General features: G+C 38.8%; 1 protein-coding gene across 1 annotated transcript in view; it reads right to left on the bottom strand.

Annotated features, from left to right (window-relative positions):
* Positions 1–17,159, bottom strand: part of SAMD3 (sterile alpha motif domain containing 3) — a 35,535-nt gene that overhangs the window by 15,662 nt on the left and 2,714 nt on the right. Inside the window, exons 3-5 of the mRNA XM_050972675.1 lie at positions 14,902–15,009; positions 7,014–7,199; positions 6,622–6,706 (exon numbers count right to left, since the gene is read on the bottom strand). Coding sequence (XP_050828632.1) covers positions 6,622–6,706; positions 7,014–7,199; positions 14,902–15,009 — 379 coding nt within the window. The remainder of the gene's footprint in view (positions 1–6,621; positions 6,707–7,013; positions 7,200–14,901; positions 15,010–17,159) is intronic.

Raw genomic sequence — 17,159 nt, 5'->3', positions numbered from 1 at the left:
ATCAGCTCACAGATACAACAGAAGCTGCTGTGGGGTTTGGGGAGGGGCGTTTGGTGATTTGTTTTGGGTTTTTTATTAGTTTAGTGTATTCTTTTTCCTTTGCCTCTGGCAGTATCTGACTGGTTCCACAGTTTCATGATTATTGTGTCTAACAGAAGGGAAAGACACAGTGTGGCACTACCTTTTGCTGAGAGCCTGCAGTTATACTGGATCAAGGGTATTTTTAAACTGAACTCAAAACTGCTGAATTAGAGAATCATTTAAATAGGTCCTAGCATTTGTAAGACACCTCAAGGTATGCAAAGTGCAACTTAAAGACATTTCTGCATTGCAAGCAGATGCAGGTCCTATTTAATGCAGCCATTCATCACTCCTTGGCAGTCAAAGGCAGAGCTTACATGGCCCCAGAGCTTCTGTCACCCTCTTGTATTTCTTTATTCAGTTATTGAAAAGTCACTACTGAAAGTTGTAGGGACAGCCACTTCCTCATGCTTCCTTAAGGACCAATGGCCATTTGCATGTGGCCCAAAGCTGGATGTGCCATGGCAGGAGCTAGCCATGATATTGACACCCCAGGAAGCAATTTCTAAGCAAAGGCTGTTCAACACATCTGCAGTACAACCTGCAGTTTTGAATAGCTTTGTTATTCCCCAAAATCACTTGCATATTCCAGTTACTGGGGAGTATCCAAGAGTCAGAGGAAAAAAATCAGTCAGAAAAGTGACTGCAAATGAAAGGATGTGGAGAGATTCAAGTATCTGTTACTTCCTTTTCTAATACTGACTCCAATATTGCACTCACTTAATACTATACTCAAGCCTGTACCCACTGACATGCTAAAACACAATATAAACAGAAGAATGATTACCCTAAATTTCTTACCAAAATGGTGTCATTTATTAGTCAAAGTCACATGATATGAAAGCTTAACTTGGTGCAAACCAGAATTCAGTAGAAGTAGGCTAAGTAGTTCAGTATCTCTCTTTGCAGTGTTGGACATCCTGCCCTTCTCACTCGCAGGATACAGATGAGAGAGTTTCTCAAGAGGTAGTGGTGAAGGCAGTATGACCTTACATTTCCCCTGCCAAGCTTATTGTTCCCACTCCCCAGGTTCTAGCTGCCCTACAGGCCCTCAATCCTAAAAGCAAGACCTCCATTAATGGCGAAAAATTGGAATGGAAGAGCTATGAGACTACAACCCCTGTGGTCTCTACTTCAGCCCTTCTTGAGCAGCCCTGGGCCTACCAGGGCAGGAGTGCCCTTCCTAGGGGGACACTCTGTGCCACCCTCCTAGGTGCCCTTACCAAAGTATCTTTCCACAGCCAGTCAGAGTTCAGCACCCAAGAACTGGAAAGAAAGCAAGTTCTTTCTTTCTGCATTTCTAGTATGCAAACTTCAGGCTTAGGGTGCTGCCAGAACAGAGGTCACATCAGCACTAAGCTGAAGCTAATGACTAAAAACAGAGTACAACCACTCACCCAGTCTTCTCACAAGGCACAGTCACTGCCTCAAGATGAGTATTATACCTCAGCACCCTTTTCAGAAGCAGTAAGGTGACTACTTGCCTTGAAAATCCCACTTGTTGTTCACCTGAACCATTAAGATCCCTAAATACATTTACAGTTCTGGCCGTACGCATTTTGATGCAAATACCTCATCATTATAAGCGTAGCAAAATTTATGCCTAGCTTGCTATTTTAAGGCTCCTAAGAAAAGCAAACAAAAACCTTAGTTTAATGCTTCTTTGAAGTGTTTAACAGATGTTATAATATTTTAAAACATGATCATCCCAGAATATATTAGCAGCTGACATTTTAAGCATCCCTGTAGTTGAGCTTCACACAGTTTCTTTCTTTTGAAAATCTTTATTTGGCTACAAGGTATTTTTGCTTATTCTTTCACATGAAAGAATATGCTGACACCTATACAAGGCTTTAAATATCCCATAAAGTTAAAAATTTTCAGCTGCTTAATTCTCCAGTCCCCCCAATAAATTAAGAATTTTAATTAAATCTATTTCTATAGTAGGATTGTCATAAACTTAGGCAAGTCCCTCTCACTTACCTATTTCCACGATGAGACTGCAGGCACATACATTTATGTGGTTTCCCTTGTGTGCAATGCATGCTCTAAAAAGGATGCTTTTGTTACCATTTCTGAACCAACAATTTTATTTTCTTATCATTTTCCTGCTCTCCCCAGCTTCCCCCAAACACCTCCCCAGGAAGGTTTACCTTCCTGGTAAGGAGTGGGAGGATTAGCCTGTGTCTATCGGACATAGGAGGGAAAGGATTACACACAGATTAAAATCAGTCATTTACTAGCAAACAATCACTTTGTGCACAGCAGTTACATAAATCAGGCATGCCAGCACCGGCACCCTGGGCTTCCCAGGCACCACTGGGCAGCCAGGAGCTCCAGGGAGCTGCTCATTGCAAAGCCCAGCCAAAAGGGCCAGTGGTGTGGAGCCGGGAGCCCTGTTGCTCCCTCCTCATGTCATATTGTCTTGGAACCATAGGATTTTCAAAAGGTTGGCTGAAATGAAATGGAATAAGGGAAACGATTCTTTCCAAATTGTTGGCTTTAAGCCTTGTCAAATGGCTTGTAAAACACAGATCTTGCAAGTCATCAAGGAAACAGTGTCATGCCGGTTTGCTTTTGACTGCTGTGTTTATGACCTTCACTTTTTCTATGTAAGCTACATGTCTGTAACTTACAAATGTTGTACTGGTTACAATACACATCACAAATCTAATAAACTATTCCATGATTAAATAAAGACTTTTATTTTTTTTTAAATATCATATGTTAGTTTAGGATAGCATTGCTCAATTTCCTTACGTAGTTACTTTAAAGTACTCTTACCAAAAGTTAATCTTGGAATTAATTTCATTCCAGATACCCCACTTCTTAAATGAGTTTTACTATTAGTAGAATTTTTTTCTAAATCAATATTTAGAATTTTAGATAACTCCTAATCCCTACTTCTAGACTGACCTCAGAAATATTATTTTTTTAAAATTCCTAGTACATAAGTGGCTTACTCATTACTTTATTTGTTAATTAATTTATTAAGGGTCATAACCATTGTCCTGACTATACTGAATTGGATATTCTTTGAAAAGGACTGATGGCACAGAGGCATATTTTTTTTCATACTGCAAAATTAAATGGGAAAATTTTTAACCGAGAAAACAGAACTGTGAATAATCTACTAATAAATCTTGAAACCACAAATTTTTAATGACCGCCCATTGCAACAGTATGAGATTGAAAATATTAGACTATAGTTCTACATAACACACACATTGTTTAAATTATTTGTTGAAAATAACTTGGAGGTGTAAATAAGTATTTTGGGAAACAAAACTCCAGTATTTTGGAGAAATCCACAAACAAACCCCACCAAAAAAAAAAAAAAAAGGAATATTCAAAGTTTTGCAAGTAATTTTTTTTCCTGTCATGAAAATTCTGATGGTAATTTTAGGTGCTCTTATGTTTGGTTTTTGTTGTTTTTCCTCCATGTTCCTCTATGTTTGACAGAAATCTCTCCCTTTTATACTTGTTCGTTTCACTTCATTTCTGCAAAAATGTTGCAATAAAAGTGCTGACATCTACAGTTCAAAGCTTCTCCATCCATGTACATCAATAACATCAAGTTCTTTATATTGTGATTTTCTGTGCCTTGCCAGAAGCAAATGTTAATTCTGGAATCCCAAGATCCCTCACGGGATGAATTTTCCCTTTCCTCATCCAGGAAGCCCGGCTGTCTGCCCCTGCCCAGCCACACAGGCATGCACACTGGCCAGGGAGGAACCCAGAGCAGTTTCTGCAGCAGCCAACACACATCCATTTCTGGTGAAAGGCTTTAAACTGCAAGACTTGTGAGTTAAAGTTAAATCACACCCACCACTGGCAGACCTTCTCAGGACATCTCTTTAAGAGCTACTGCAGCTTTCTGCAGAGCCCAGCAAATGCTGTGGCTGCTCCTCCTCCCCAAGGGCTGAGAAACCGCTTTCCTTTTAATGATAACTTTAGAGTTAAAATGAATCTAGGAACTGAGAGATGGCACAGCAATAAATAGCAAGCAGTAAATGAATGTCAGTGGTATAGAGGCTTTTACATGGCAGAAAGGATAATACTCAACGGCAGAAGTGGGCTCCAGAACATCAGAGAGAATGCCAAACTTGGTACTCCAAACTGCACTCAGCCCTTTTGGTTTCTAAATGCATGCAACAAGTTATAATTTCTTTTCAAAGCTGTAGGAAAAATAAGTCCAATAATTGAAAACAGACTTGCTGGTATTCAAAATAGTCCCCAATGACTTTATTGCACTACCACTACTGGAAACCATTATTCTCAGAGGCCAGCCCAGCTGAATTGCCATGTTTGGTGTCTCCCATTCTCCAGCTTTACAAGACACAAAAAGGAGGTGGTTATCTATCAAACACTGACATTTGTGCACAGCTGGCCACCTGAGGAGTCCACAGGGAAACAAGAATTTACAGAGTGCTATTCCTCCTTTGCCAATGTTAACACCAAAACCACATTATATGAACTGCCTCCCCAGAAGTTTATATATAAATGCTATTTAACAAAGAATGTAAATAGCATTTTTGATTGAAATACTACTCTCGTGCTAGTCGTCCTTTCTACTTCCTTTTCACCTATCAGTTCCCTTTTCCTCTGAATTTTATTGATGATCAATTTCTTAAGTGTTTTCAATGTATTATTTTAAAAACTGTAATAATAACAAAAACTGTTCAATTACTATAGATAAACAGCTTAAAAGTATAAAAACTTCTCAGTAATCCATATTTTACCTCTTAATTTTTAATACTATTATCAGGAACAGAAAGCAACAATTATAGTCCCTTAATAGCTGGAGGAGTTTTAGAAGAAAAGTCTACAAAAACTTTGCTTTTTTTTTTTAATTGCTGAAGATCCTTTCAAGGAAAAAAGACTGTTGTCAATTTTTTTTTGGTGTTCACTTGCTTCTTAAAGGTATATGAATTCAATTTTACTGCAAGTCATGTGATAAGTAGCTATGCATATATTGTAGGGTTTGTTTTGGGCTGTTTCTGTTGTAACACACAACTGTCAGATCAAGAAAAAAAATGTATTTATGCTGCTTATGATCAAGAAGGAAGAACAGTGTGCCTAACAGTAGGCCCAATTAAAAATACTAATTCAGTCTCACACCCTCCTCCAAACTTAAGAATGCAAGCATACACCTTTTGAGCAGCTTTTTCTCTCTCTACACAGGCAGTGAAGAGGGGCTGGATCAGAAAGTGGTAGACAAGCAATATTGCAAACTGCTAATTCCAGCTTCCTTGTTTACTTATTGCAGCTATTGCCAGAATGCTTTCTAGTAAGAAGGGGGGGGAAGATCAAAAGATAAAGAATAACCACTCTGAAATCTCTCGCATAACTTCTGCCAGCACCAATTCTGCCATCCATGCAGCAAGTAATGACTATTTCCCGAAGAGCAGAGTTGTAAGTAGTTTCAGTCAGCCTATGGTCCTTCTGCAATTAAAGCCCTTTGAAAACCTAGCTAGGAATCTCTGTTTTAAAACAGGTTTTAAAAGTTAAAGGCTGTAAAATTCTCTATGGAACAGACTGAATATCCTTCCAGCTCCTCATCACAGAGGGAGCCAGATGAAGCCACAGCATTACTCAGGACCCTGCCCAAGGATCACCACTGGGGTATTCTGAGAGGTATCCTGATTAAAAAGGAGGACAGGCTGTTTCTCTCTGGTCCTTTTGCTCCCTCTCTTCTCTTTGACATGTGTTTGTTTTCTTTAGTCTCTTCTGTTCAACAATGCCTGGGCTCAGGGGAGAACTAGAATAGTTACCCTTAAGCCTCAACTTTTTTTTTAATTCCCAAAATTATTTTGCTTTCTACAGTAATGGCATGTGAGATATATGTGAGTCTTCCCTGAGCCTCACCAGCTTTTACAAGATGGTATAAAAGTATCACATGGCAAAGCAATGATGTGAAGTGAAAAGGTGACCACTGTCCTCCAAGACCACAGACAGATATTCTGAATCAGAAGTGAAAAAAACATAGTTCAAATTTAAATCATCTCCTTCCACTGCTCTCTGCTATTTCCCCCAACGATATTCCAAAATTTGTTTTTAAATATTTTTTTAAATATTTTTTTAAAATTAGACCTAGATTCTTTAAACCACGAGTATTACTGCATGCTGTAGTTTCATATCTAACACAAAATCACAATACATTGCAAGAACATCAGTCACATGTTAGTCCTCACACAGACAATTTTCTAAAGAGCTGGCTTCTTTGTTTTTAAAAAAGAAAAAAAAAATCAGATTTAATTTCATCCCTGGGCAGATATCAGCCCAGAAAGAAAACATACCAAACATGCAACCAGGGATTTCATCCACAGACAGGTCTGCATAATCTCATGGTAGCTTTGAGGTACAGCTATACCTGCATTAATCTTTAATTGACATAATGAAATAAGAATGTGATTTGCCAAACACAGCCAAGTGTGTGTACTCTGAATAGAGCCAGCATATAAGAAATTGAAATTGATTTCCTCTGAACTAGATTATTTTCTTGTGATTGATTATGTGGGAAAAGCCCACAATACTTACAAAGCCATTCCCATCTTCATCAAGGAATGGGTAAGCCTGGAGCAGAGCATTGATAACAATGTTGTATTGCTGAGTGTTCGGATACCTGTGCAAAAAAGATGGAGATAGAAAAGAAATACTTGGTTTTCTAGACAGTATTAAACACTGGAGTCTGTACTGATCTAGATTAAATCATCTCTGACTATTTCTCAGGCAATCAATTGCCCTCCAAACAACAAAGGGCACAGCTTAAAGGCTTACATAAAATCTTCCTATTGGTTTCAGTAGGTGTCAGGCCCTTAACCACTTTTATTTAAGCAAATATATCAGAGAATAGCTTTACATCCATTTGAAAATTTATGTCTGCAGACAACAGGTAATACCCCCAAATAAATGTAATGGTGTTGACTTACAGTGAGCCTTCCAGGTATTTTGTCATGTCTGCTTGTAAAAATTCAATAATTCTTATTCTCATACTATGATCAGGGCATTTTTTTTCTGCTAATATGCACTTGACATCGTAAGGGAAGTCTGGCAAAACATAAGAACTTGTCCACTGCAACATCTTGTGTCTCGCAAAAAATGATTTCAGGTTTTTTCTGTAAAAGAAAAGATTGTATCATCACCAGCACACCTTTCTTCTATGGAAATGCAGGCAGGAGGGAAAGATAAATACATGGGAAAATGCAGCACAAGGTAAAGTTATTGCCATAGAAATTCAAGGCCTTCTGTCTTTATTTCTGCATAAAGAATACCTACAAAAGCAGCGATCAATACACACAGAGTTAAAAAGCAGATGTCAAATGTGGAATGTTATAACCAGCAGACAGCAGGAGGTGCTTCCTAACTGAAAGCAAAAAGCAGAAGTCGGTGGGGGCTTGCTGTTGTTGCAAAGCATCTTTTTCTGTCTTCATTTTCAATATGTTTCCTCTCTAGTAAGACAAACAGCTTAATTGAATAAAAAACTATACATGGCATTATTTAAGGCTGTCCTCCCACAGGGGAAGGCAAGGAAGGGGTGAAGGCAGTTATCATCAGCTCGTGGAAACAGAGCAGACACAGCCCAGCAGCTCTTGTCACAAGAACACCACGACCACTATTTACAGAAGTCACACCCCAGGTGGGGTGAGCTTGAGGCAGGTTACCACCACTGGCTGCCCAAACCCCAATTCTGAAAGAACATGGGCAAAAGTGGGTCCCAACAGCCAGTTATAGTCTCAATAGGTCCTTGAGCTGGTTGGTGTCTAACTCTCAACCTTTCTGACCTGCTCATGCTGCCACACCACCTTGGCATTTTTTAATCTTGTGGGCTATCAAAACCTCTACATCCCTGGTATAACTGACCAATGCCAGCTCTACCATGAATGGCAATGCAGTGCTGAGGAAAAAAAAAAAGTAGCTTCAGTGCTGTATTCTGCTCCCAGCATCAGTAGAAGCACTCAGCACTACCATTTCCCCACGCCAAACAGGCACAATATGGTCAGGGCTGCTGTCTTTTCAAGCTCACCAGGTTTCATGGGACACAGATGGTTACCAGTAGATGAAAAGTGCCGTGAAGTTCTGTTTGTATTTTGCAGCCTCAAAAGAAAGCAAAGTTGTGCAGGAAGTGACAACACAGACACGTTCATGTCCTTTTTTGGTGATAAATTAATATAAGAATAGGAAAATAAAACCCAACTTAGATTCTGAAATCACTTGGAAATCCCTCCTATGCAAACAAAGTGCAGGTGTTTGATGTAGCATCAGTGAGCAGCTCTGCAACCCTAAAGTTTGCATCCTGTACCTTCACCAACTCTCCTGATGGAAGTGATGTAGCACGCAGGCTGCAAGTTACTACATAATGTTTTCAATATGCCACCATTTAATATAGCTCAAAAGTGGACAGAAGTTTAAAATTTACAGTATTTTTCATCTAAGCAGCACTGAAATTCCTTTTGTTGGTAATACCACTGAAGCCAAAAAGCCATTTCCAAAAGTGGAGGAGTTTATAGCAGGTTCCATTTGGGAACACTGGACTACATTCAGTCACCTGGGAAAATAAAATTTTCTTGCAGTTGGGATGGCTAATAATCAGAGAATCATGGCAACTCTCCCATCCACCAGTCCCTTCACCCTCGCCATGGCAACAAAAATACTCCAAGTTTCACTTATCTTCATTTACCTTACCTAACACAAAATAATTCCTTGCTCTCCAAACAAGATCCAAAAATTCCTCTGGTCTCCACAGTCCATGAGATTAAGTATTTTACTAGTTTTAGCTGGACTCATGGCTGTTGGGAAGTCATGTTAAACATGTGCTGTAATATTTCACAATGAAATACAAGCTTGTTTGAAAAGAAACACAACTCCACATAAACTTAATCCTCAAAAACACTCACATGCAAACTTGTTTAACTAAAAGAACAGCTCAGTTCAGCTGCAATGCTGTCCTCTGCAGTCAAGGAAGGTTTTGGCTCTACACATAAATCCCAGTGCATGTACATTTTTGAGATTTAGGTACAAATACATGTAGCCTGTTTCTGCTCGTACCTCTTCTAGCTAACCTGAGGCAGAAATTAGATCGTAATCTTGAAACTGCAAAAAAAATCTCATCAAAATCTCAAGTTACATCTTTTCCTCTCTCTCAGTTCTTGAGGCTTTTGATTCTACAGCTAAATCAATGCAATGGCTAGCTAAGGAAAAATTTCAGTGTCCCTCTTTTTCCACTGTCACATGTCTGACTTACTTACAACCCTTTCTCAGTGGTACTAGGAATCCTGCAGCAAGTTACAAGGAGCTACAGTGACAAAGCTCTTAATTATTCTTTTCATTTTGTTTTCTCACAGATTAAGATCCCAAAATGACTTCTCACGTGGTGAAACAAATACCAATTCAGACGAAGCAAGCTGGTCTCTCTATGCTTAGCCGCAGTAAGGAACTGCATCCTAAGAAGCACCTCCTCAGCAAAGAGACAACTATTCACAGAGCTTTTACCACTCAGCTTTTGTAGATCGCCACTTTAATGTGCTCAGTCACAGTCTTGTCTCACACAACTATTTCCTTCTCTGTCTCCATTGTAACCTTACTCTGCTCATGCACAGCGTGTTTACTGAGACATGAAGCTATAAAACAGCATTATTTTGGGAGGAACCATTTGTCTCCTTCAGATGGAAAAAACCTCACAGCAAACCGGCCAACCAAACAAAAAAACAAACACCAAAAAACCTCACAAAGAGCCCTCAAAGACCCATCTATTTGAATTATATAACCCCTGGCATCCCTAAACCCATGGAATACCTTGTTTTACTGCCAAAAAGACAAAAAGTAACACATCTGCAGTGTCACCCAGACCATTCAGTGATGGTTTTAAATTACGCTGGAGAGAAGAGTGGGGAGTAAACACAGCATCATCCCTCCAAGTTCAGTGCCATGCAACATCACACGGACACACAGAGCCACCTGCATTAACTGTCAGTAAAAATAATCATGGTATCAATACAGACAACTCAATCAAGATAGCTGTGTGAAGTGCCAAGATACTTAGAAACAAGATCAAATACTAAATCATAATAAGATTTTGTTGTTTTTAAGCTTCCTGAGCATACTGTTAAGAAGGATCTATTTAGATCATTTAGGGCAAAATGTGATTTAAAGGCCAACTGAGCACACATAAATGCGCTGTGTGGCACAAGCTTTTCTTATTGTCTGCTAAAGTCTGTGAGTCAGGCACCCATTGCTGTATCTTGTATCAGCTCAGATCCCATTTAGTCAGAGGACATGGAGGTTAAGAAGAAATTTGCTGACATCAATGAGTTGTTCCCCTTTTTGGTATATCCACATAAAACCCAGCACATAGGTAAAGTCTCAGTAGATTCGCATTATTCCCAAATGAAAGTCTAACCTTTCACATGTCTACATCACACAACAGCAAGAGACTCTGGTTTGTAGTCTGGAAGAAAATCCATGTCAACGAATCCAAGGAAGAAACAGAGGAGAAAACAAGGAACTTGCAGATGCGAAAGAAAGGAAAAGTCTTCGGCTGTAAAAAAACGTTCAATTTCCCTAACACATGTATAATATGCTTTCAATTTTATGACAGCATTTAAGGTTGCAAAGGCTATTTCCATCAAAAGGAAGAAATTATGAGAGAAGATAAAATAACAAAAATAATTTTCTGCCTCTCAATAGTCAGATAAAAAAGGGGTCTGTTTTTCTATTCACAATTCTGATATCTGTGCCTGAAAGATCTTCATGCCATTCTCTTTTAGTGCTTCATTGTCATTTCCAACTTTTGAGCACAAATATGAGGTTTCCCAGTCATTCCCTCAAGCCTGGGATTTGCAGTCTACCTAGTGCTTGATGATGTCTTCTATTTTTTAGTTCCCACTAAACACAAGAGCAGGCATCCTTTAGACTGAAAAAGAAGTTACCCACAACTTCAGCAAGGCTGGGATGTGGGAGCTGTGAGATGTACCAAAGCTGCCCACTTCCCAGAAAGCTCCCACTTCAGCTTCCCCTGCGGTACCCGTTCTATAGAAACCATCATGCTCTGTAAGACCACACAGTTATAGAAAAAGTTAATCTGCTTCCAGAAAAGTTTGTGAGATGCAGACACAACCTTCTTCTAGAAGGAGTCCAGGCTTTTTGAGGGTCTGAGGAGCTACATCACACAAGGCAAGGCTTTGCACTTTCGCATCATGCAAGGGCAGCAGCTGTGGGTGGCAGAAAGGGGAAATAAAAATATTCCTTAGGGAATGAGACTGACAAAATTGCCAGTTAAATCCAGCCATTTAAAAGAAACAGGGTTTATTTGTATTCACCCCTGTAAGATAGGTTATACTGTAGTCAAAGAATTTTATGGGGTTTTGGAATTTTTGTTGTGCTGCTGTTATGACTTTGCTAGACCTTAATAAGGCAATGCAGGTAGTGTCTTCCGCAAGTCATTTCTAAGACTTGCTCATTTCTGGTGTGGAAAAGACATAGCAATTTATTTCTTTCTTCCTGTAAACTTCTGTGGAAGACTCACAGTACCATGTCAATAAATTCAACTCTGATGACCTGAGGTGCTCTGACACCATGAGTCCTGTTGTCTTGACCTTCAAAATATCGAGGCAATAAGAACTGACAATAGCTATTATTATGAGTCTTCTATGTCTTGTAGGTTAGTGTCCTTAACTATCCTGCTGCAATAACAGAGACATGAAATGCTGATGTAAAACAAATGTGGCAGAAATTCTTGCATTCACATAAATTGAAAACCTAAATTTAAAGCATCTCCCCCAAGCCCTGAACAAACCAAACCAAAACGCACAGATAAGACACATTTCATGAAGATGCAATAACAATTGAAGTGAAATGATCAGAAATCATAAAAATGAAATTGTTCTTCTGGTATGTTATACCAAAGGTATAATCAAACACATCTGACATCTGTACTTCTGATCAAAATAGACAGGCAGTACTTCTCTTCTACTATTGACCACTGTCAAAGACTTCACATGTTTTTTCAAGTCAGCTTTTCATGTCCTTATGAGCTAACTGAAAAAAAGATCATCAGAATTATTTCTGGTATGTGTGATGATATCAAGAATAAGGTCTTTGCTTAGAAACTAAGAAACTCTTCAGCTATACATTAAGAAAAAGCATAAAAAAGCACAGGTCTGATGAGTTTTCATTGTAGGATTACTGCTACATGTGTGTGTATATGTATGATATATAAAAGTAATATTTGCCCTGTAAATGGAGGGAAATTATTTGAAGTAATTGACTAGGTAACAATTTTTCAGGCTAGCTGCTCTTTTTCTCTATCCCCTTTAAAAGTTTTTTTTTTTTTTTTTTTTAAGCACAAGCATAAGTGTGTTTCTGATAAAACACATCAGAGAGATGAACAATACTGATGTATAGGTTATAGGGAAGGCAAAGGAAGGAGCTCTCTACATTATCAGATTAGATCATTAACAGAATGACAGATCATAATTAAAGACACTTCAGATGCAGCTACCCAGCAGTCAGGGAAGTTGTTGTAGGCTGACCAAAAAAGGTGTGGGACTGGCCTAGTTAAAGACATTTCCTCCACTGAGGAAATGAATGACCCATGCAGGCCATCATGGCCATCTTAGAGATGGGTGCCAGATTTGTAAGGGCAAAGGTAAAAGGAATTGTAAATCTTCCAGTCTGTTGTCCTGGCTATCAGCTCAAATTTATGCAGCACCAGCATCAATATTCTGTCAATGCTGGAAATAGTTTTATTGGTATAGGAACACTTACCAGGCCCAGGTTTAGCTGAGCACTGACCACATCTTCCAAACTCACAACAAACAGGGAATTTCAAACCCGTTGAGGCTGGCTGGAAGATCTGTTATCCTCCTTATGCTCTGAGCAATTTACCCCAAGACATTCAGACAGTAGGCCTGTTACACAGCACTCAAGAGCTACAGAACACGTTTTTATAGAAAAAATAAATGTACAAATAAAGATGTACCAGGACATTACTCTTGAGGGAAAACAGCTGGACCATCATAGTGGAAACAGTGGAAAAGGGATACATTAGGGATGTCATTTTGCTGAGCAAATATGTTGAGGAAAGGCAGACAGAACATATAAACCGACCAATAAAAGGTTGGTTTTCCACAGCAGTATCAGGTATTTACAAATAATAAAAGCCTCTGTCTTAGCAACAAGATAAACCCCAGGCTGTCAGGAACCATAAAAGTGCTAGTACTCCAGTACAGAAAAGCAGAACTATGGGAAACATATTTATTGAAGTGTCCTCTGTGTCCATCTTATTGTTTTCACAGACAGGCACTGCTTCAAGATTAATCTTCTTGGGAGATTAACAAAAAGATGGACTGGTTTTACTTCTGTCATTGTGTCAAAGCATTATTCCATTGCAACAGGTTGCAAACCTCATCTGGTTTTATGTATGCCCAATTTCAATACAAGAAAACAAATTATACAATTGCTTCGTCCAGTTAGTCTTTATTTTTATGTTTAAACAATTTTGATATTTCGGTAATATTTAGTAATATAGAAGAGTATATTTAACACCATTGTTAGGACTACCTACACAGGAAACACAGAGAAACTTGGAACTTATTCATCAGCACTAATAATCCATAAAAGCATCCACTAATTCACTTCCAGCAAAATCATACAGTTACTACAGCTGTGGCTCCATGAATCTTCTGGCATAACAAAACCAAAGCCAAAAACAAACCACAAAAACCCAATACCATGGACAAATTAAAACAAACCAAAAATCCAAAACCAAACAAAAAAACCAATCAACCAAAAATTTTAAGTTTTTCTTTTCAGATTGGATGAAATGAATGAGGAGACAGAGGCCGTAAGTATAATCCTGGCCAAGTAACAATAATTTAAACTGTGCATTCTGTAATGGTTACTCTGATTTACACAACCCATTTAAAACTCTTTACACACCACCAGGTAAATTAATTAAAAATAAGCATTCTTTAGAAGCACAGGCTAAATATTGCAGGATCATATTAGTGGTTTGTTCCAAGGGCTCAAGTGATTTGAGTTTGTTTCTTTGACAACAATGCTGACAGGACCTTTGGAATTTTTTGGGATGCTTTTTTAAAAACAGAAGTACCAGGACATTTGAAAGCATGAAATCATATCTATGGGGGAGAATGGCAGGAGGAGAAGTTATAACAGGAGGAAATAAAGGGGGATAATGATAAGCAGACAAAGCTTTGGAAACATGGAAATAATTGCCTTGAAAGAGGAACAGGGCACTCTGTCAACAATGACTGCCCATCTCAAAGAAGAAAATCATGGGTAGGAGAAAAAAGAAAGAAAAAAAAAGAAAAAGAAAAAAACCACATCACATTGTCTTACCTCCAGTTTCTAGGCAGGCTTATTTTGATAACCAAGGAAAATGAGTGTGCAAATGGAATCAGCATGCCTACCTTCCCAAGTGCTATATTTAAGATGCCTCAAGCACACAATTTATTGAAAAGCCATATTCCACTGTGTAATGACTCATTTGTCAGATTGCTGTTGAAAGCACATATGTAAAATATGATTTTTAAAAATCAGATAAATAAAGACAAACCTGTATCTGGCCTTCTGCATGAGGTAACACAAAACAGTGAGGATGGAATTACACCTTCAGGCTATTGCATTCAGTCAAACAAATTTCTCTTCTTGTGTATTCTTCTTCTAAATACACCTGGATATACCTGAACCTGACCTCCAGTAATTAAGATCACTTTATAAAAACTATAAATGGAGCAAGACGAAGTGTTTATGTAATCTTCAAAAGGCAAGGAAAATTTCATTAATATATTATAAACTCACTTTTGCTTTAGCACTCTCTGATCAATTAGTCCTTTTTCATTTCCATCTGAACACTGATACCTCTGCTCCACAGGACCAGAAGAAATGAACATCTGTCTGTCAGTAGCCCTAAAAGAAAAAAAGAACAAAAATCACTGTCATGTCTTGTGCAGTTTATAGAAAAGAAGATATTTAGGGTTCTAAAATACCAGTGGCAGAAACAGAAAAGAAGAAAAAGCAACATCTCAAATATGTCATGATTTTATATGCTCATGCCTCATAACCAATTTCTCAGTTCAATTATCAAACTGACAAATTAAAAGGAAAACTGTCGAAAGTTCTGCCTGCTTATATTCTAATTGCTACACAGTCACGAATCCCAAGAAAATCAGCCTTCTCAGAGTTGCAGGGTAACATCCATCTTCATGATCTGGCATCCTCAAACTTCTGGGAAAAACTAACCACTGCAATGCAACATGTAAGGGGTGGGCTGAAAGAGCTAATTATGCAGAATTTCAATACTTTTCTATTTACCTAGCGTCTTGAAAATTTGTTTTTTCTGGGGGTTAAGTCAAAAGCTTCAAGTCAGTTTTGCATTACTCCAGATCTCCGAGTGCTTCCTGATCTTACAGTCCACTGTTCCTGGCCATTTGCTCCAGCTCTAGCTCATCACTAGCAACAAAACTCTAGATACCCACTTTGCTATGAGCCAGTCCACTATTTTCCATTTAATCTTTGTGTCCACTTCTCTCCCTCCTCACATTCTTGTTATTTCTTGTTTTGGTAGATGTGTTGGTGGAAGCCAACATCAGCAGTTTCACCCCATACTGGGGGAAAGGCAGAGCTAAGATAGGGGATACTGTTATGCTGCCAAGAATTCATGGCAATCATAAACCTCTATTTTTTCCCCCTATACTCCTCTCTTCAGAACATCAGAACTCTAAAAATGCTCTAGAAAGTGTTCCAGCCTCAGCTGCACTCAACACACAAAAGGTTGTTATTAGAAATTACATTAAAATTTGTCATATTTATAAGGGGAGTCCTCCCTTTCCATGAAACAATATATTTCAGCCATGCAGTGAAACGAAACAACAAAGAAAAGCCCTTGGTATATTCTCTGTGTGGCTCTTAGAAACAATTGACTGTGGAAGTGGAAGGCAGCTTAATATTTACCCGGTAATGTCTTTGTGTGAGCTCCTCATACACACTGAAGCAGTTTCTGCTGTGTGACTGAGAACACTTCCACTGAACCAGTGACAGACACAGGAAGCTATTTCCATGTCCTAATCCAAACTGCTGGAGATGTAAGCCACATTCTAATTAGCCAAATCTATTACTTCCACACAGAAAGTGCTCACCATTGCACTCCAAATTCCACAACCAGCCAAGGACTTTGTTTCTGTTTCTGTCAGGGAGGAGAGGTCAGCAAAATTCACACACAGTCACAGGATGAGCCAAAGACACCAGGATACAGATGTGGCAGCCAGGAGTGCACCAAAAAGCACTGAGGATAGCGTTTGTATAAGAAATACAACAGGGAAATACTGCTGACAGCTCTAGGAGGCTCCACAGTGACTTCAGCTGACCCAGAAAGAGACTGTGACAATGATGATTTCTTCCCTGCCCTCAGCAATGTCCTCTCCACCCTGTCACTGGTCCTGGCAGGATGAGCAAGTTCTGGGAACTGGCCTGACTGAGAAATAATTCCGCAAAACAGAAAAGATGGTTGGTTTTCACCTGGGCTCAAGCCCTGCATGATAGGAGCTAGGAGCATGCAAACTCAGATGTCACTGCTCTCTGGCACCACAGGAGGACCACACACCCGGCTGTGGATGGTACTAACTGCAAACCTTAACATGGTTTCTCTATTCACTGCAATTCAGCCTAACATCAGGGAGCAATGGAGGAAATGTGAGTTCACATCTTGTGTGAACTATCAGAACTATGAATTTTACATTTGTTCAAAACAGTGTCTCGTGCACTTAAGTCATGAGTCCTTGAACTAGATCAAAAGAAATTATTCTTACAGGATTTTGTTCAAGATGTACCAAACAGACAAAAATAATTTTGAATTTCATCACCAAGAAAAGCACTGCAGTGTTAAGAAAAGAGGGTCAGAGTTATCTGCATATAAAGATACAACTTTCAGTTTTGTAACAAAATACTCTTTTCTCTATAGGTGATTTTCCACCTTTTTATAACCCAAAATGCACAGAATCTATTGACTTTTTACTCATCCTACATCATGACTGAACGCATCCTAAACTTATTTGAATTCT

This window comes from Serinus canaria, chromosome 3 (genome assembly GCF_022539315.1).
Source record: "Serinus canaria isolate serCan28SL12 chromosome 3, serCan2020, whole genome shotgun sequence".
In the NCBI taxonomy this organism is placed as follows: Eukaryota; Metazoa; Chordata; class Aves; order Passeriformes; family Fringillidae; genus Serinus; species Serinus canaria.
This window is presented reverse-complemented; position numbering and strand designations above follow the sequence as displayed.